Genomic DNA, 22,366 nt, shown 5'->3' with positions numbered 1-22,366 from the left:
TGGGGAGATTTCACACTTTTTTTCTACCAAAACCTTATGGTAGGAAATGATTTGAGGCCATTAATGCCTGGGGTTGTTTACCAATTCATGGTGAAGCGCATCAAACAATGTATATGTGCAAATATTAAGCCTTTAGTAGTACAAGTGATCAATTTGTCATGGGTTGACTTAAGGGGTTTAATATATGAAGTATTTATATTCATCACTTGTTCCTGGCTGCCTAGTCTTATTTGAGTTGACCTATGTCTATAGTTATATGCCCATTATATACACTAAAATAAATAAGCCTACCAGAAGCCTGGGCTAGATGATAACATGGGTCATCTTTTGCCAGTAATATGCAAAAAACTGTGATGCTCAAAGAACCATAGACGGATTGGTAGATTTTGCTTGAAGATATCAATGCTTGGTACTTTTCCGGTAATATCTATATCTCTATCATAACAGGTAAATGTGCCAATCAACAAGCCTCACTGGATTGATCCCACAAAGCCCTGCAGTGAAGATGCAAACACAATCTTGTGTCCAGAACAATTGATGTGTATAGTAAGGGGGTCAAAACCTGGCTGAAATCTGTGGATATAACATAGGACTCTCGTAGTCTTGCGAGGTCCAGATGGATATCCTGGTGTCCTGAGGTACTTGGTGTGTAATCCTCCATCCAGGTAGAAGTGGAAGCAACAAGGAAAGAAAAAAGCGGGGCACTTACCCATGCAAGGGTAAACATAGATGTGTGTCCCAAAGTTATAAAAAGACAACATTTATTGGATCATGAGATCAAGGCTGGTGGCACACACCAACATGTTTCAAGTCAAAAGGCTCGTTATCAAGGTAAAAAAGATGATACTTACTGGTAAGTATTGTCTTTTTTTTTTTTTACCTCGATAAAGAGCTTTATAACTTTGGGACACGCATCTCTCTGTTTACCCTCGCATGGTTAGTGCTCCGCTTTTTTCTTTCCTTTTTGCTTCCATCTTTTGCCGGGATTGAAAACTGTTTGAAGGATAAACAGAGAGTTGTAATAAATTGAACTTTTTCAAGTTTCGCTAAGGTTGTGAGTGGAGTACCTCAAAGATCGGTACTGCAACCTCTGCTTTTTAATTTGTTTATTAATGACCTTGAGGTTCACATCGAGAGCAAAGTCTCAATATTTGCTAATGACACTAAATTGTGTAAGGTAATAGAATCAGAGCAGGATGTAATTTCTCTCCAAAAGGACTTGGAGAGACTGGAAACTTGGGCAGGTAAATGGCAAATGAGGTTTAATACAGATACATGTAAGTTTGTTCATTTGGGAAACAAGGATAAACGGGTAACTTACAAATGAAATGGGGATAAATTAGGAGGATCCATGATTAAGGGTTTAGGAGTGCTTGTAGACAGCAGGTTTAGCAATAATCCCCAAGTCATGCCGTAGCTGCAAAGGCAAAAAATCTTATCTTACATTAAACGGGGAATGGATGGAAGGGAACTAAACATAATTATGCCCCTTTTTATAGAGCATTAATATAACCACCCCATTGAATATGGAGTACAGTTTTGGTCACCACTCCATAAAAAGAAGACATGAAACAAAGTGCAAAGAAGACACTCCCAATTTAATGGGATGGATTATCTAATTTAAGGAGAGGCTAGCGAAATTAGATTTGTTTACATTAGAAAAGAGGCATCTAAGAGGGGATATGATAACTATATACAAATTTGGGGACAGTACAAGGAGCCTTCAAAAGAACTAGTCATTCCAAGGGCAGTACAAATGACACAGGGTTGACACCTGATGACACCTTAAGGTTGGAGGGAAGAAGATTTCACTAGCAACAAGAGTGTTATTTACAGTAAGGGCACTTTAAATGTGGAATTCATTACCCACGGAGACTGTGATGGCAAATACAATAGATATCTTCCAAAAAAAAGGTTGGACATCTTTTTAGAAAGTAAAAGTATACAGGGATATACCAAATAAGTAAACATGGGAAGGATTTTGATCCAAGGAGTAATCTGATTGCCATCATTTGGAGTCTGGAAGGAATGTATTTTTCCCCATATGTGATATCATTAAATGATAATTCACTGGGGTTTTTTGTTTGATCAAAATACTGTAAATACAAATATTGAATAAGTTCAGCTGAACCCTGTTATAAAGCGGTGCTCGGGGTCCACATAATGAGACCGTGTTATAACCGGGATCGCAAAAAGGCCGCAGCGCGAGGATTTAACCGGCATCTGCAGCTCGCTCCTCTCTGCAGCTCTCTCCTCTCTCCCTGCCTCATCAGGCTGCGTCCACGTGCGCGGTTCACATCTCCAAGGTTTTTTTTTTTTTTTTAAATTCAATGCTTTATTGCTAACGGACACACACCTCCCCCCTACACGAACAATTTTAGCATACCATGCAGGAATCGAACCCATGACCCTTCATACAGTAGTAGTGATTCTTTACCTGCTACACCATAGGATTGGTGTGATGTCATTGACTCTGTTATCAAATTTAACTTCTACTGCACAGTACTCTACTGCAGTGTGTCCGTTTGCAATAAAGCATTTAATGATGTATATATATATATATTATAGAAACCTTGGAGATGTGTGCCACACACGTGGATGCAGCCTGGTGAAGCGAGGCGAGAGCTGCAAATACCGGGTATGTCCTTGCGCGGCGGCCATTTCGCTAAAACAAAAAACAAAAAAAACTAGAGATGTTTTTTAATCGGAAGCCACGCTCAGATCGCGTTATAAGCGGATCTGCGTTGTAGCGGATCGTGCTATAATGTAGTTGAGCTGTATCTTGTCTAAATTTAGCATAGGTTGAGCTTGATGGACGTGTGTCTTATTTCAACCTCATCTACTATGTAACTACGTAACTACTACGTAATTATGTAACTTTGTATAGGGCAATAACATTTCGCGTTAAAAACTAGCTGCATTTTTATTTATTTATCAACTTTAGGTGAATCCTTCCCTTAAACACTTATATATTCAGGCAAATTGTTAATTCACAATTCTTTTTTTCATTTGTTGATTTTGTGTAAAAAAATACAAATTATTTGTGGTCTGTGTATTTCTAACAGGCAAAGTATAAATATTAATGTATATTATTGTACAGTGCATATATACACACAGCATAGTTTATAGCAGTTATGGAATTGAAGGTCGGAGTGAAATAATGGTTTATTAAAATTCACTCAATACCTACATACCTTTCCAATACAGACAATTTTTAATGCCTGAGGAAATAAACAAGGATATATTTTATAGATGTTATCAGTGCAGTTGTGGGATCTGTATAACAACCATATCTTAGTTTTGTTTCTGTCATTACGTCTTTGTGTTGTACATAATGACATTATTTATTTTTTGGAGGTATTATAAACCAGGGAGTCTTGTACAATCCGAGTTTGACACACACCCAGAGACACACTTGTTTCAGAGAAGAGGATTGCTTTATAGACCGTTTCCTGTCTGCAGGCCCCTCTAGCTTCCAAAAAAAGCTGATATGTCCGTAGTCCTAAACCAGTGGATTCCAAGTGATAAAACTGCAACGCTGAACCTCTTAGTTCAAATAATCTAAAAACATTCAAATACAATGTAGCAGGCTGTATTGCTGGTTTCAAGTAATCCAAACTGTTGCCTTGGATGATGTAGTACATATTTAAATATCCCAGGTAATGTAAATGAAGGGCATACTGATTTAGAAAATATTACTATGTATTGTGTTTGGTGTAAAGTCCTGCAAATTAATATATTACTTGTGCATATTCACGTTTCAAACTGGTCTGCAACCTGCTTTTCACCATTATCTCTTAGCATGCAATGCTTCCACTGCAGCCAGGGATTCTGGGTAATGACATTCAAATGAGCACATAATGTGTTCAACTTATTGCTGCTTGTCCATTTTAACATGGACCCCTATAAACCCTTATGCCTGCTGTCACGTAACTGGGTGCCTCACGACCAGGTCCCTGATCAGTTCCGATAACTTTGGGTATCTGCTGCCACCAGGGCCCTTGAGCATGTTGTGGTTCATTAATTAAATGTCTGGTTAAGCAGGTAGGTCTTGAGCCTGTTTTTATAGATGGCAAAAGAGAGGGCCTCTCGAATTGTACGAGGCAGACTGTTCCAAAAAGTGGAAGCAGTGTGGCTAAAAGCTCTGGCTCCTAAGGAAGTCCAGGAGATTCTGGGAACTGTTAGGAGTTATTCATCTGCAGATCGAAGTGAGCAAATGGGAGTGTATGGAACTAGAAGCTCTTTCAGATAGGTGGGACCCTGGTCATGCACTAATTACATGGTCTATGGTGAGCTATTAGGTAAGCTGTATCTCTGACCCACCTCCCTTTACATAGCAATAAGTCATATTAATTAGGACTATCAATGTGTTCAATTCCTTATGCATAGATATTGCTTTTCCTATAGTAGGGAGATATACAGATAAATGTCTGAAAATTGATGTCAGCATTACCACTTTAACTGCATCCAGAAATATACACCTATCCATCATTGGAGGATTATTATATCATAAATATCCTATGATGTATAATGATGGTTTTGGACTAACAACAGAGTCTTCAATTGGCACCCCCCCCCCCCCATTGAATTATTTTTAATAATTTTAACACGGTACACACAGTTTAATTTTTGACATTAGTTTATTAATGTAGATGTGTACCATTATTTTATTCAAGCATAATAAATTTTAAGTTTTAACAGCCTAGGTGTGCACCGTGAATGTGCTCCTTGTTGGAGAAAGTCTTTACAATATGAAGCCTTCCTCCTTCTTTGTAAATAAAGGTCTATATTAAATGGAAACCAATTATCTTTTGCAACAGTGACATAGCCAAGGACAGTGCAGATCTATGTGTTATGTTTCTTGAAAACTTTACAAGGATTTGTGGTTATTAACTATTCAATCAGTATGACCAACTAAACATTTCAAGGTGATTAAATAAAATAAATACATTCATATGGTTCAAAATGAAATCAAGAACCTCTGTCTATTTTACATAGACACATTTCTAAAAGGTAGTTTGCCCCTTCCTAATTTCAACTTTTATCTAGCAGCTGCACAATTTTCAACTATTATGGATTGGCACGCCAAAACAAATCCAAAACAATGGGTGGAAATTGAACACACTTTATCCCCCACCCCATTGGAAAATATACTTTTGGATTCCCAAACTAAAATGTCCCTGAGAAATCTATGGCCTTCCATACATTTCTTGCTCTCTTCTACTGTGACAAATGGATCAAAAAAGCTGGTCTAAACCAAAGTCTGCCCCCAATGCTCCCACTATTCTCCAGTCTACAATGTCCACATGTATGTGAATTCAGACATTTCTCTTCTTGGCAAGAGGTGGGAATTACAACACCATTACAATTTTGGGGGATTCTGGAACATTAAAATCTTTTACTGAATTATAAACAAAATATAATCCTCCCAAATCTACATTTTTCCGTTTCCTACAACCAAGACATTTCATACTCTCTGAATTCACCTAAGAATAGATTAGGAATTTGTCTTGTTTTTGAAAAACATTGCATGGATTCTTCCTTTATGAAAGGATGTATTTCCAATATATATAATCTCCCACAAGACTTAATTCAAATAATACATTATTGTATTCACTTAATTGGGAAAAATAACTAGACATGAGTATACCACTAGAAGAATGGGAAGCCATATCAAGAAACACCTCTTAAAGTTCGATTTGTACTAATATTAATGAGAATGGATATAATGTAAAATCCTGATTAGTTGGTATCTAGGTCCAGATAGATTACTTAAAATATATCCTTAATATTCAAATAGGTGCTTGGAGAGAATGTGGTGAAGTTGGTGCGATGTCTGGTGGTTTTGTCCCGAAATTTACCAAACTTTTGGTCCCAGATCTGTGATTGATTGAAGAAATAACCCATCATACAATTTCAAGAGATCCATTTGCAGTATTATTATTATTTATTTTTTTAAATCCCAAAACATACCTAAATGTTGACTTCAAACATTATGACTAGTCACCAGGAAAAAAGAAGAACCTCCACCAATGACTTTGATTTTACAATAATTAAACAAAAGTAAATTTTATGGAATGTCTTGGATTGTTGGATCTTGCTGTGAGATTTGGTTCCTCTGCGAATCTTTACAATGTGTCAGATTTTGATCATGTAAATGTATTTGATCTGAATTGTAAATGTGTGATCAAATAGAAATGTATATGAATTGTACCATGTCCCCCTCCATCCTCACTTTACTCATCCCTAATTTTTTTTTGTATTCTTCCCCATTCACCTTTCATTTATGAAAATGTTCAAAATAAAGAGTGAAAAAAAGAAACACATTTCAAGATGTAGCTTCTAAATTAGTGGTGGGGTGGGGGGAGGGGGGAGTTGTTGCCACACTCCTCTATGAGACTCATGGGAGGCATCATGGAGCCCTCCAGATTGCACAATTTTTGTCATCATTGGCTAATAGAAATCTGGCCTCCTGATCTAATCTCTGTTCTTGGAATGCTTTGTACAAATCTAAGGGTAAAAGGGGACGATAGACAGCACTCTGATGGTGTTAAATATATGCAATTGCAGGGTGCACGGAACAAAAGGGGACCCTTATTCCCCTGTATAGTACTAACAAATCTACGTAAGTACCAGCACTCACTGTCTAATAGCTGAATGATGAAAAGAGTTGTAATGCAGAATAAACATTTAATAACAAAATGAACCAGAAATAAATCAAATGTGTTTGCAGAAACCAGTATCACAAATGGGCATGTCACAAAGTGAGGGGTGGGGAGTGGGTAAAGAAGGAAAAGGGGAAAAAACATGAAACACAAGGAATATACACAAAAAAACGGAGAACGGAAAGTATGCTAGGGGGGTGACGTTTCGAGGGACTACCTCTTCATCTGGCCCGTTCCCCCTGGTCCAAAAGGACCGAGAGGTACTTCCCTAAGCCTCCCTTCCCCTATACCTGGTCAAATCAGACACCCCTGAAAATAGCTAGTAAACATATAGTGTAAGCTAAATACAGCTAAACAGCTAATAGCAGGGCAGCAAGAATCCACTAATGGTACAGTTAAAGCTGAACACAGCTTGCAAGAAAGCAGCTTGCAAATGAGCACCAAGAGTCCACACAGTCAGTGAAAGGTTAATGAGAAAAATAAATGAAGTGGTCAAACCCTCAGTGGCTCTGCTCCTTCAGCTGCTCGTGTGGAGTGCTGAGGGATGAGATAGCAATCTTAGCTGCTATATGTAGTAGTATGTGTAGTGTAGTATATGTGTAGTAGGGCGGCCAGAGCTACTACATATAGCAGCTGAGATTGCTATCTCATCCCTCAGCACGTCGCCCCCCTAGCATACTTTCCGTTCTCCGTTTTTTTGTGTATATTCCTTGTGTTTCATGTTTTTTCCCCTTTTCCTTCTTTCCCCCCCCCCCCACCCCTCACTTTGTGACATGCCCATTTGTGATACTGGTTTCTGCAAACACGTTTGATTTATTTCTGGTTCATTTTATTATTAAATGTTTATTCTGCATTACAACTGTTTTCATCATTTAGCTATTAGACAGTGAGTGCTGGTACTTACGTAGATTTGCTTTGTACAAATGTTCTATTTTCTTCAATATATATATATATCAGGACAGGCACGCCATGATCCAAAGGTGAAATGTATTCCTCAACATTTCGGCTCCCAACAGAGCCTTTAGCAAGAGCACCAACAGTGATACAACAGTGAACATATTTACAGTATTGCATAAAAATGTGACCCCTAGAAATCCTGCGAAAAACTCACTCCTTGAGCCCTGGTGACGTCATGAGTCGGGTGGAAACCTAGTGGGGCCCAAAATCCAAAAAGGAAAACGGGGGAGGGGGGGGGTTGGCCTGAGTCTAGGATACATACCCCTAGAATAGTAAAATCCCTACTTTCGCACAGTCATTAATACTACCAGTCACAAATGTAACTAATACCAAATACAAATCTCAACACCAAGTAAAGTAGCAAAAAAGTAACAATATACTGATTTAGTATGAGGCAACAGAGTCTGGAGAGTGAGTCCGGGGGGAAAATACATTTAGGGTGATAAAGGTATCCCCAGCTAGGCAAAAAGGGTGCCAAAGCAGATCGGGCAGCTGTAAAAAAATAGGGCAAACAGTCACAAGTGACAGATACATAGGTAAGTCTCCCGGCATCCAATGGTGCATTGATCAGTGAGTTTCAAGTCCTCACAAGTGGTGCACTGGTCATCGATGGGAAAGACGGCTAATTGAATCCACTGCTCTTGTTGAGGTATAAGTCTGTTTTGTCCCCTGTGCAGGAATCCCAGAAGTGCTCACATCCATCGTCAGCAGCATGCACAGTGGAGTATAGAGATCTCGGGGGAGAATAGCCAGCTGATCCTAGCCATAGCAGAGCTGCCACAGCATCAAAGGAATCCCAGCAATTCTCATGTCCGAAGTCAGCAGTATGCACAGTGGAGTGTGGAAATCGCAGGTGGGGAAGAGAGAATAGTCAGCTGATCCTAACCACAATAGAGCTGCAACAACATCTAAGGCAGTAGTGGATGCCAGATCATTCATGAGGAAGTCTGATGTGCAAGTGTCCCAGCAATGTTCACGTTGTTAGCAACAATTGTGCAGAGATTCAGAGGCTCCTCTCCCACAATGACAGTAGTAAATAAATGAGTTTGCTTGACTTGTCTTCTTTGTAGAAAGTCCACATGGTGCATAACTGTAATCGTTATGGTGTCTGCTCAGCCTTTGTGGGGTCACACTAAGGGGGTTCCCTGCTGTTATCCATTCGCGCTGAAATGGGAGGTTTATGATGTTTTCTCATTTATGGTAATGTCTTTGGGGTGCTCATGTTGGGAGAGGGCCCTCATGTCTTTAGTTGAGGTTTGTAATCAATGTAGTGGTCTCTGTAGTTGTTGTGACCCCAATGTCCAGGGTAGCAGTAGGCGAAAACACAGTACACTGGTCCTGACTTGGGACCTTGCAGCACCTAATCGCATAGGTGGGTGACCAGAGCGGAGTCCATCCATCATCACTGGCGAAGTCCATAAGTCAATCGGCAGTCCCAGTATTATAATACGTTTCTATTCTTGAGAGAACCTGAAAGGGAAAGGCTGGTATTGAGGACTTTGGGGGTCACTTTATTCAGCACATGAATTCAATAGCATTTGTGTAAGAAGAGCAAAAGTTCTTGATTACCACCCCTGCGTGGTCTGTTGACCCTATCAATAGACATGCACCTTAGAGGGGAGAGTTGGTGGCCCTGCTTAAGGAACTGCTTGGCAACCGATTGGTCGGACTTCCCTGTCCTAAGGGCAGCCCTGGGGTCGATCTGTGTATCACCAGACTCTCTTTGAACTGCCTCTGCATCTTGCATATGTAGTAAAGGCCACATTTAATGAGGTAAACAACGTGTGTTGTTGTGCAAGTGAGTCTTTCCTTCATTTTATAGCTTTTTCCAGAGTGTGGGTACATGAATGTCGGTTCAGGGGTCATGATGCCACAGGTTATGCAACTGGAACACGTTACGCAGCCAGGTTAAGCAGGAACTGTCTTCACAGGAGTGTTCTTGTCTATTGGGTTCATCACAACCAATAGATGTTTTAAGGTTCTTACCTCTTCTATAGCCAAATGTAGGCATAGTCTTGAAGGACTTATCCAGTGTATCGTCACTGTCTAGAATGTGCAAGTTCTTTCAGATTCATTTACGGAAAACTTTGGAGGTTGAATTAAACTTGCTGACAATGTAATTATTAATAGCATTACTAAAAGGGTCCTTGTTTTTATACTGCAATAGCTCTTTCCTATCACATCGTTTAGCCCATTCAAGACTACTCTGGACGTCCTTCTGGCTATATCCCCTGTCAAGAAAAGAGTGAATAAAGTTTGTAAAAAAAAAAAAAAAAAAAAAACTGCTCAGTGTTGTGGATGTTCTTATAAAGAACAAGTCATACGATGTAGCGACAGTACCCTTGAATGAACCTGGAATAAGTTGGGTCGTTCAGGATGTGTACATTTTCATATATGTGCATGAAAGCATTTGCATAGGCAGGTGCCATATTCGATCTAATAGTGGTTCCCGATATTTGTAGAAAAAACAGTTTCAAATTTGAAATAATTTTTGTGTAAAAGAATATGTATAAGTAGGAGTACGTAATCTACAGGGGGACCAGTGTATTGCAGGTTGTTGATCAGGTTACACACAGCATCCATGCCACTATCATGAGGTATGCATATGTGAAGGCTGGAGACATCCATAGTGACCAACAGGCCTCCAGTGGGGAAAAGTGGGATTGTGTAATAAGTTCAGAAAATAAGTGGTGTCCCTAAGGTACCCAGGTAAATTATTTGATCCAGGGTTGTAGGTAAAAATCAATGTATTATGATATTGGTTGGCACAGAGCCTCTGGTAGAGATGATTGGTCTGCCAGGTGGGTTATTCATGCTTTTATGGATCTTGGGTAGTATATAGATAATTGGCCTGACTGAATGATCTTATGTCAGAAATGTGCAAGTATTCTCGTCCAACCACCGTGAAACCCAGCTGGAGTATAGTCGGGTTTTTTTTGTATGATATTGTGGGATCACAGGTCAATGGTTTGTAATATGTGGAGTCATTCAATTGTTTGATTTCTGCCCTATAGGCCTTAACAAACCTGATCATGACGTCGCCAGGGGCACTGTTGGGAGTTGAAACATTGAGGAATAAATGTCACCTTTGATCTTGGATTGCCTGTTCTGTTTTCTCACATCAGATGTGCTACTTGGTGACACCTGGACGGTCTGCACCCTGTATACCACCTTTATCTACACATATAGATGCCTGGTTTTCTGGATATGTGTATCACACACTATGCAGGCAGCTAAACTTGAGTTACAAAGGTAGACTCTGCTGAGAAATATATTGCTTTAGTTTGTAAAGTAGTTGTCCTTGGGGCTTTGTTTCAGGATGTATTTTGATCAAAACCCTTTTGAATGACTGGGACAGAACACTGTTCATCTTGGCTTCTTTCTTATTTGCTGGGAATAAGTTTCTTGGTGCTTTGAGAACTTGAGCATTCTGTGTAAGGGTTTTTCTTTCAAATCTCCAAGCTGAATAGTTATACCCAAGGTGGATGCCAGTATAACGGGTTGGGAGAGATGCTTCCCAAGCACAATAAATGTCACATGACATTTTTTTGTTTCCTCACATTTTAGGAAGAAAAAAAAATCTGTACTCTCTCTCAGGCTTTCCTCCCCCACCGCCCCTGCCACAGTGTGCATTGAGAGCCGGGGCGGGCAGAGTAGAGAAGAGCTCTGACTAGCTCCATCTCCAGCCCTTGTGTAGCCTCTGCTTCCTGCCCTTTCACACCACCGCCCCCCTGCTCTCCCCAAGGAGTTGCGCAGCAGGGTGACTTCACCTGTCAATCACTGCTGCTGCCAGTCCCAGCGCACCTGATCTGACCTAGTTGCTGGGGAGTGCTGTTAATGGTCATGATGGGGGTTGAAAATTCATTCATCAATGCACACAGGGCAGGCACCATGGGGGAAATTTTAAGCGACCAGGCGATCTGGATTTTTTAATTCCTGAACTAAGGTAAAGGTTCGTTACAGGTGGTTAAAACAATTGTAAGTAAAAAAAAAAACTGAGTACAGTAAAGAAGAAAAGGGCTGGAGGCAGTGAAAAAAAGAACTATTTAATAGGCATATGAGCAAAACCAAAAAGTCCTCTGACGCGTTTCTCGCCTTTGATAAAGTGCCATTTGGCGAAAAACGTGTCAGAGGACCTTTTTTTTGTTTTTTTCTTTTTGCTCATTTGCCTATTAAATTGTTAATTTTTCATTGCCTCCAGCCCTTCTCTTTTTCGCTGAGCTTACAATTGTTTTATCTTCATAGGAAGCCGCAAGGGATGACGTTATGGCTTCCAATTGTCACGCATGACGTGGGAGTTTTTTTAAATCCACCATTTCGATAGACCCACATACAGGAGCCCAGCCGGAGCTACTACTGGCAACTCCTATGGAGGCAAGTATCTTATATGGGGTCCCCAGAGCTGAAAGGAATGCAGTTAAGATCTGGAGACCCCTTGCTTCAATCTGGAACTATAAAAATATTTTAAAAAAATGGAAAACCGGATTCCTGCTTTCAGAATTTGGTGTATTAAGTAATTGTGTGCTTTACAACTACTGTACTTATTTATATGGTGTTAAGTTACGTGGAATGTTGAGTTTCCAGCAGTTCTAGATTCATGCTTTAAATCAAAACAAGTTGCAATATTTGCCTAGAAACATTTATTTCAGGTGAGGCAGTAAAATACTAGCCAACATTTGTGCTTGCTGTTTAATGTTTTCCTCTGGCATGCTTTTAAAACAGAATACTCTTTCTGTATTGTTTTCAATGACCTCATACTGTGGCGACTTTATAATCACTTTTACCCTTTAAGATTTAGTCCTTCACTTATGTTGAGCTCAAGCCCATGTGGCTAATAAAAAGCAAGAAACAGAGTTTAAACAAGTGGTGTAGAAGTGTTATTTTGTTCCAGACCCCGTTAAATGTTTTGGGTGTAATGGGAGGATATGACTAGACTTATTGACTTGTTCTTGACCAAGATAGGGTATTATTGTATCAGAAGCTTAAATACTGAATTATTCATTATTTCAGTCAAATTGAACAATTCTGCCTTTACATACACACTAGACACTAAATTAATAATTTATGTAAATGTTTATAGCGCCACCAGTGTACACCGTGCTTTAAAGAAGCAAGAGACCAGTACAGAGAGAGAATGTACAAAGATAGTATTTCTGTTGTTGTCCATGTCTTAAAATCTTTAGCTTAAGTTTGTCAAAAAATGCACATTAGAGCCCTTGATATTACAATCATTTTTGCAAGACGTGTTGAATTGTGTATTTGCAATACTTCTCTGTTTGTCTGAGGTCTTAAATCTTCTACTTGTAAAACTCTCATTGGTTTCAGGAAAAGATTGCTTATTTTTTTTTTCTACACTGCACATTTTAAGGCCTGTTTTGTGATCTGTTGATTTTTCTTTTTAAACAAAATATTCTGTTTTCATTGCATCATTTAGTTCCTGGAATAGATGGTGGAGCATTAACAGACGCAGGTCTCACGGATTCCTATTTCAGCACCAGCTTTATTGGAGTGAATGGATTTGGAAGTCCTGCTGAAGCAAAGTACCCCATGATGCAGGTAAGAACTGAAATCTGTTGCTAATGGAAATTTTAACTAAATAAAAAAAATTATTAATGCATTTCACTAAAGTAGATTTGCATACCAGCTTTTTAAGACCTCTAGCATCGTTGTCCTATGTGCTGCAGCCTTCTAAGATTTGTGTTGTCTACAAATGTCATGTGCAGTTACAGGTGCATCTGTGTAGAACTCATATTGGTCCATTGAAAAATATGATAACCTGCAGCAATACTTTACTCCTCCAGGACATGTCTGATTTGTCTTCACTGAATATCCTCATACAGGTAGTCCTCGTTATCCAACGTCTCACTTTGCAACGAGTGGCATATCCAGCACTTTACAATCCAACCCTATGGGGCGTTTTTCAACGCCGGAATGCGTTATCCAACACTCACCACCACTGATTAACATAGGACTCACTTTACAATGGTTTCATTATCCAACGCTACTTCCAGAACGGATTCCGTTGGATAACCGAGGACTGCCTGTATGTAATATGTTGACCATCGCGTCAAACCAATATTCCACATATTTCCAACAATGTTGACCATTACAGTGAATACATTAAAGATTACCTCCGACACGCTCAAAGGAGCGCAAGGTGTTGAAGGTGCAATTCCACATGGATCTAATAACACTGATCTGTTTTAATAGGTGAACGTTCAATCATTGATGTCCTTTGTAAGAAACATGATACAAGTGTAAATAATGTAAAACTATTGAACGTTTATCCTGCCTGATCTTTTCCTCATTTCTGCTCTATGAAGTTGGCCTCGTAACAAAGAGGAAATGTTAATAAGACTGATAATGTAAATACCCCATCATTGTTGTGGTACGAGTATAACCGGAATATTACCATACATTTTCAGAACTGCACTAGAATCTTTTAAATATATATATATATATATTTAATACTATATGCCTTCCATTAGTTTTGTTTGTTAAAAATCAGAACTTCACCTTGGTAAATGAAACCAGCTATCAATTTCATTCTACACTATTCCAGTAAGGAAAATGGGCAAGTTAGGTAATTCCTCTGCCGTCAACTTCTGTGTGTCTGTTTTTTGGACTTCGTTGGAGAATAACAATTGTCTGGGGAAAAAAAGAACATTGCTCCTTTCTGTCTCTGATTTCAGTCCTTTTGAAATGGAAATGAGTTTGCGCAGACCTCAGAATGAGTTATGCAATGGGCATGGAAATCGGGGCTCTTACCTCGGAGAGAAGGCAGCTGGAAATCACATTTAATTAACTGAGGAAGGTCACACTCTGGTGATTTAAGGAAAATAGACGAAGGTGCTTTCATTTATGCCTTTTTTATAAGAATTTAAATATAGGGTCTCAGTGGCATGATGACGTTCGTTTAATTTAGTACTCTGTTTTGGTGATCCTTGGCAAACACGAAAGAAGAATTTGTTTGAGTTGGCATTTCTCACCTTAGAATAATGACATAATATGTAATACTTTTTCCAATTTAATTGCAAATATTAAAAACAACATTTTTAGCGCTGTTAAAAATTCCTCTGTTTGATAAATATGAAAATAAAATAATTCTCAATCGCAGTTTTTTGTGAATTTTTTTTTTTTTTTTTTTTAAGTGATTGTTTTTTGCTTTTTGTTTAGGGTAGACAAAACAAATATGTGGTATGTGAGATGATAAAACCCAAGACTGGCCTAGACTTAGTTTGTGTGCGGGGGTTCATGTTTAGCTGTTCTCTATTATAGGGGTTCTCAAATTTTCCTTATCCTAGACAACTTAATTTTGATCATTTTATAGCAGAATTCATTTACACTTACCTCAGATTGAGTATATATATATTTTTTGGAATTGATTATATGTGTATAAATATTATATGAATCATAAACGCATATGATATATACTGCACCTGTATCTTAAAACCAGGCATCAATAGTACTCATTAAAACCTCACAACCTAAAATAGAATCTGAAATTAATTCTTGAAAGACTTCGGTAATCACCACTACGGTCTCTGGATATCTTGGAACCAGAGTTTGAGTACCACTGCTTTATTACATCTGTGTTACTAAGTTGCTTTTGAACTGTGCTTAATCTTCTGTGTGTTTGAGTACTCTATAAAGTATATTATGACTTCATGCCATTGTGACTTCACATTTTCACCACAGCTAAGCTTACTGTTCATTTGTTGTTCTGCGTGTTTGCTGCTAACTTTGACCACAAACATTTTTAGTTTTCTAAATGATTATTTAAAAAAAATGCGTTAATACATTTTCCCTGTCCCTGATATCTGTAACATGCTGGATTTAAGGAGCTGCGATTCAGTTAAGTATAGGAAAAATCTATAAGTATTTAATGTGTAAAATTCTACTTTACTCCCTTTGGTGGTTTAGATAAAGCGTGCAGGTCCATCTATACCATAATTACAGTGTTATATTGAATTAGTTGCTGTAAATCTTGATTACCAAAGCCTAAAAAAGGGGCTTAGTTTTTTTTCTCCTAAAATTAGCAGAAAACAAATTGTATTAAAGGAAATTATGTAGAATCAATTGTAGTAAATCTGACAACCCACTTGACCATTGGGCATCTTTGTTTATGATGTATAAAACGTATCTGCTTGTCTTAGTTTTATACCAGTTGTGTGGGGTATGTGATTTTATACACGCTAAGGGGCTAATTCCATAGTTTGCTGCAGCAGGATTGGCCCCACATGGGGATTTTGTGTAATTGAATTGCTCTCTAAACTGTGATTAAATGGCCATCGTCAATGTCTAGCTTCAGAGAGAGGCAGTATTTTAACTCCCTCCACCCCCCTGCATATAAACACGGTACTAGATAATGGCGCTGATTATTTCTACCAATAGCACCTTACAACTAAAGTATTCCAGATATACTGACTAGCATTGAAATGCTAATAATTTGGGTTGCACTCACCAAAAGTATCTAAGCATGGTGGGACAAGCTTTCCCCAAAAGGCCAGAGTCCATATTGCTGCATGACAATTCTGTAGGGGATTATGGTAGGTAGATGTAGCACAGCTCATGTTAAAGCCGTTCATATGGGAAAATGAAAAGGAAAATATTTGTTTTCTAGCAAAATGTGGTAGACTCTGTGCTGGAGCCCTCTACATCTAATTAGTGCTGCAAGACACAATGCAGTGTACTGCGTGTCAAAGATCTGCTTTCATAGCCTGGTACAGGGATCTGCACTAGAGCTCGCAATCTCGTTTTGATGCCTGATACACCAGTAGATAAAGTGACTTGCATAGGGCAGCGGACACTGACATTTACCATTGATTTAATACTCTTAAGGAAAGATATCCCCTCCAATTGTACATTTCAATAATGTCATCAAAAATGGACTTAAATTTTTTTCCCTTCTAACATACTTGATCATAATTAGTAATTTCCCTATACATCATTTATGACTAAAAAAGTACTTGTTATATTATGGGCGGAAAAGCTGTAACAAAAATACTGTCATTCTTTTTGTTTTTCTTTACTCTAGCGTATGACAAACAGCAGCAGTTCACCAAGCCTTTTCAATGACAGTGCCAAGCCATACGCAGGCCATGGTAAGAGAAAGTCTAGCCTTCTGTGATTTTGAAACTAATGTAAAGTTGTTCGTATACTTAAAAATAACGGTTTATCGAAGCAACAGGGTTCTGCTGCTCTTAAAGAGTTTAAAACCACTGTTTTATAGTAGTCCTCTATACCAATTTGAACTGGTAGGCAGTGGTATAACTGCAGCCTGCCGAGATGACTACTGGGATACTTGTTCCATAGCCACATTTCTGCAGTTTGGTCTGGTCGGTTTCAACAACATACATATACTGGAGGTTGCCGTTTATTTGCTGATACAGTTATTTGGATTCTCTTCTAACATTAAATGAATGACACAATAACGGATGCCATGTGTTGTTAAACCTGACCAGACTTTCCAACTGTGCAAGATCCTGTTTTCCCCTAAATATTGTAATGCGTGGAGCAGTCCGAGAACAGGCATGATAAAAATGTGGTACAGGAAAAGTAAGCGCAAACCCAAAATATAAAAACAATGAACAATAAAGAAATTAATATCACCAAGAGGAGATGCTGCTTGTGTGAGGAATTTCTCAATCCCTCAAAGTGGCAACAGGAGGAGTACACGGAGCGCAAGAACTCCTCTCATAGGTGGGAATGTAGTTCACAGGAATCCGATCACAGTAGATAGCATATGGCAAAAGAAAAGAGAAAAATAATAGTGTAACACAGTTTAATAAACAAACACATCTAGAGCAGTGAGCTCCAGTCCTGTCACATGCTCCACGATAAAAAACAGCAGTGTAACCACTCTGGGTTCAGGAACGACGCCACTAGCACAGCTTCACTCGACTCTTCTGGATAGTCTCTCACTTCCGCATCCGGGCTGCGTCTGACGTCACAGATCTGTGTCCAGCTGTCCTCCAATGATAAGGGAGGTAACCAGCTTCGTGATCAGCGGCAGCGCAAGAGCCTTTCAGCGGGGAGACGGCTGTTTAGCAGAGATTGGCAGTAGTTCCGCAATGCTCACGAATCACGGCGCAGATTCTAGTACCAAAACTGTATGGGGCCTTGTAACAGGGTGAATATTAGAAACCAGCCGTATGCCTAGCAGACCTGTGTAGGCCTCCAGTACCAAAACTGCATGAGGCATTGTAACAGGGTGAATATAAGAAACCAGCCGTATGCCTGGCAGACCTGTGTAGGCCTACACAGGTCTGCCAGGCATACGGCTGGTTTCTTATATTCACCCTGTTACAAGGCCCCATGCAGTTTTGGTACTAGAATCTGCGCCGTGATTCGTGAGCACGTGATTCGTGAACGTACCCCATAATTGAACCACCTTTTGCCTTTTGATATACAGGCATACCCCGGTTTAAGGACACTCACTTTAAGTACACTCGCGAGTAAGTACACATCGCTCATCGCTCAACAGGCAAACGGCAGCTCACGCATGCGCCTGCCTGTCAGCACGTCCTGAACAGCAATATCGGCTCCCTACCTGTACCAAAGCTGTGCGCAAGCGGGGAGACTATAGAGCCTGTTACAAATGCGTTATTTACATCAGTTATGCAAGTATGTAACGATTGCAGTACAGTACATGCATCAATAAGTGGGAAAAAGGCAGTGCTTCACTATAAGTACATTTTCACTTTACATACATGCTCCGGTCCCATTGCGTACATTAATGCGGGGTATGCCTGTATAGACATCTGTCCAGGGGTGGATAACTCCAGTGCTCAAAGGCCACCAATAGGTCCGGTTTTCAGGATATCCCTGCTTCTGCACAGTTGGATCGGTCCTGTTTAGTCTGTTTACCAAGGGCTACATAGATGGGCAGGTCTTTTTTGAAAGCATAATATAACTGTGACAGTGAAGAGGTAACCAGGCTCATAATAATAAAGGTTAAGCCCGTTTGGTTGCCTACGACCCATGTGTTGGGGTTCAGAAGTGTCAGCTCTTGGACCCAACTGTTGTAAAAGCATTACCTGTAATTATTCAACAATAAAGAATTGTTGTGTTTTTACCTTTCCAGGGATGCCAGCAAGCAGGAATTGCTGTGGTATAAGTTTCAGGGTTGCTTGTGGAGAAAGTCTCAGGTTGTGTCTATCTAGTCAGGGCCCAGAGTTGGTGGTTCCCTTAAAAATGTACCCAGGAATCAGGTCGGATTCCTGGATGCACGTAGACACAATGTCTCTGTAATATCTCCTCTTGAAAACGCTTGCGCGACTCACCACTAGGGTTCCCTGCTTCAGCACAGCCCAGAAAGGTAAATGATGAAAAGGGATGTAAAGTATCCCTGTAACTATATGGGGCCCCCAGGTTAGGGGGGGATACCCAGTTACTGTACAGTTAACCCAGAGAATGGAAACAAAAGAAAACAGCGCACAACGCCAAATAGTGAAGCAAATTCAACAATATATTATAGAATTAAAAAGGGGGTAATATATCTGCGTACATGAAAAAAGTTGGTAACATGCATGTAGTGTGTATCACACTGTTTACCACTCGGCAGCTGTTAGCTGTAGATTCAGGTGCTTGCTTCCCTCTGCTGCTGCAGCTCAGTTGATTCTGGGGCAGGACGTCAGTCTTTTCACTCCCAAGGGGATTTCCCTTCATGCAGCCAGGCTCAGCAGCTGGTACTGGGGCTCGGTGAAATCGCTCCTGCTTCCTGGCCGATATGAAGCTGCTCCTGTACCTCGGCAGGTATATCCTCTGCACAGAGGTTAAAACGCAGCTTGCTGGGGTGCCCTCAGCGTGCCACGGTGCCGCTCCGTCGCGGGACGCTGTGTAATGACGTCACTGTCTACACAGCAGTGGTGGATTCAATAGGGAAGTTTGAACAGTCTTACAAAGTCTCTCACAAGTGTCCAAAACAGCACACAGGATGAAATAAAAACAGGACAGGCCAATACATAGACAACGGCCAATGTAAGGAGTAAGCCAATGTTGTCTATGTATTGGCCTGTCCTGTTTTTATTTCATCCTGTGTGCTGTTTTGGACACTTGTGAGAGACTTTGTAAGACTGTTCAAACTTCCCTATTGAATCCACCACTGCTGTGTAGACAGTGACGTTATTACACAGCGTCCCGCGACGGAGCGGCACCGTGGCACGCTGAGGGCACCCCAGCAAGCTGCGTTTTAACCTCTGTGCAGAGGATACACCTGCCGAGGTACAGGAGCAGCTTCATATCGGCCAGGAAGCAGGAGCGATTTCACCGAGCCCCAGTACCAGCTGCTGAACCTGGCTGCATGAAGGGAAATCCCCTTGGAAGTGAAAAGACTGACGTCCTGCCCCAGAATCAACTGAGCTGCAGCAGCAGAGGGAAGCAAGCACCTGAATCTGCAGCTAACAGCTGCCGAGTGGTAAACAGTGTGATACACACTACATGCCTTTTACCAACTTTTTTCATGTACGCAGATATATTACCCCCTTTTTAATTCTATAATATATTGTTGAATTTGCTTCACTATTTGGCGTTGTGCGCTGTTTTCTTTTGTTTCCATTCTCTTGGTGTGTGTGGGGTGCTGAGCCACCCCTGCGTTTACAGCTGCAGACGCCATTATCCCCAACACGGTTATGTGGCACTTATTAATTAATGTATAATTATCTCACTGTGGGAGTTGTGGTTTAATTTTTTATAAAATTTTTATCACTAAATTAATGGTATAGTCACTGCACTGTATATATTTATACATTTAAACTTTATAGGTAGTTAGGTAGTAGCGCACAGTTTTGTTTTTTGTGTTTACAGTTAACCCAGAACCTGCTTAGAGGTTCTTGGGGTACTCCAACCATCTATAAGGTTGTGAGTCAGCTGGTAAAGTCCAGTCCTAAGTCTAATTTGTAGAGTGTAGGGAATATGGCTATTAAGAAATAAAGTGCAGTTTTTTTATTGTATTCCCCATACCAGCAAAACTTAGGATATTTTTAAAGTGTATATTTTATTAAATTGTATGTTTTAAAACATATGTTTGTGCACAGAAATTAGCTGGGACTTTTAGAACCAATGCTCTGACAAGACACTGGGGCTACCAATTGGTGCCAGTAGGCCTGACAGGACCTCTGGAGTTGAAGGCCGCAGAGGATGTCTAAGGTGTCAAGACCACTTGGACAGGAGGGAAGGACTCTAGTATCCACGTCCTGGGATCAATGGACGCTCTTTGCATTTCCATTTGCCCCACCAGACTTAGTGCAGCCAACAATGGGATAGCTGGGGGGAAGATGCTGCTGGTGGCACATTTCCCATTGGCTGATTCATATTTCCCACCCACCCTGGTTTTTTGTTTTTTTTTCAAGCTAGCTCAACACCCCCCGCCCCCCCTTCCTCTGACATCAGCCAGATGAGCCCTGCTCTGAGCTGCTGCGGAGATATTTCTCACACTTTGGATTGGGCTTTAGTATTTTTTTGAGTGAAACTCAGAAGTATTACAAACCCCTAAGCCCATCAGATAGTTAGTTAGTTCTCCAGTCCTCTTAGAATCTAAGTTTCCAGTTTCAAGTCTCCAGCAAGAAAAGGCTGCTTCAGCGAATGCTGCCTGGAATATTTTCTGTCCCGTTTTTGCAACTGTTATCAGGGTTAGGATTGCCTGCACCTAGGAGAGTCTAGGTTGTCACCCCAGTTTCCAAGTAAGTGTGTATTTTTGCTGTAGTTTGTGTATCATTGTGTATATGCCTTTTCTTGTGAATAAATTTACAATTTATTTCATTAACTTGTTTTGCTCAATGCATGATCCTGGTAAAAAGGTGTACATTGCCTGGTCTCCTGTGACAATAACCCTATACATCTGGTATTTTTTCAGACCCTTTAAGTTCTCCAGCTTCGCTATTTAATGATTTTTCTGGTCTCAGCATGTCTCAAAGACGAAAGGTAGGTTGTCCGTCTGTATTCTTGCCATTGTTTCCTGTTTAACCACATTGATTTAAGAAGAGCAGTAGATCAAGTGATTGATGGTAACGGAACACATTTACGTTTTTTCATTTGAAGTTTTGAGTATGCCTGGTCCCGTTCTAGTATATGTATAACCAGTAAAGACATTGTAGTATTCAACTAGTAATTTGTAGAAGCTGGAACTATTCCATTTAATTATCAGATCAGCGGGACTCGGAATAAATGCATAATTAAATGCATGTTGGCTGAAGTTTAGGTCCAAGCTTGACCTTTATCAGGGCTTAGAGCAAGTAGCAAACGAAAGTGGAAATAGATATCCTATTCACCTCGGTGTATTACTTGGTGAGAATTAACCACTATCCATGTCCGGTGCGCGTCATCACACATAACCCTAGTGACATCATTATGAAAGCCACTGGCTTTTTGGGCACCGAAGCAATGTGTTTCAGTGCAAAAGAGTCCCAGCATTTTTCCTTTTCTATTTGGCTGGAAGTTAATTTAAAAACCAGATCTGCAACAGCCTCCTTTACCTATTTTGATATTGTTTTGTGGAAGATGATAAAAGATCCACTTTGAAGATGGTTTTTGAAAATGAAATAAAGTAAAACAAATACGACTTTATCATGTTGATTTTAGGATGGCAAAATATGAATACTTATTGATGTTTATTAATGCTTTAAATGTGGTATCTGGCTCCACAGAAATTGAACAAATTAAAACAATGATGTAAAACTCATGTTGAATATAATACAATTTTAAGAGCATACCAAACCGTGCAGTGTGTCTCATTTATTTATGTC

The 22,366-nt window shown here is 39.9% G+C and overlaps 1 protein-coding gene across 3 annotated transcripts in view; it reads left to right on the top strand.

Annotated features, from left to right (window-relative positions):
* PAN3 (poly(A) specific ribonuclease subunit PAN3) overlaps window positions 1-22,366 on the top strand; it is an 84,516-nt gene that overhangs the window by 16,091 nt on the left and 46,059 nt on the right. For 2 of the 3 annotated variants that reach the window (XM_075592188.1, XM_075592187.1), the window contains exons 2-4: window positions 13,057-13,178; window positions 16,660-16,726; window positions 21,478-21,545. In XM_075592188.1, the coding sequence (XP_075448303.1) occupies window positions 13,057-13,178; window positions 16,660-16,726; window positions 21,478-21,545 (257 nt within the window). Of the gene's footprint in view, window positions 1-10,390; window positions 10,875-13,056; window positions 13,179-16,659; window positions 16,727-21,477; window positions 21,546-22,366 lie in introns of those variants that run through there. The other variant, XM_075592189.1, reaches the window with a different exon arrangement.

The sequence above is a fragment of the Ascaphus truei genome, chromosome 3, assembly GCF_040206685.1.
Source record: "Ascaphus truei isolate aAscTru1 chromosome 3, aAscTru1.hap1, whole genome shotgun sequence".
Classification (NCBI taxonomy): Eukaryota; Metazoa; Chordata; class Amphibia; order Anura; family Ascaphidae; genus Ascaphus; species Ascaphus truei.
The sequence above is the reverse complement of the archived record's forward strand: the minus strand, read 5'-3'. Positions and strand labels throughout refer to the sequence as shown.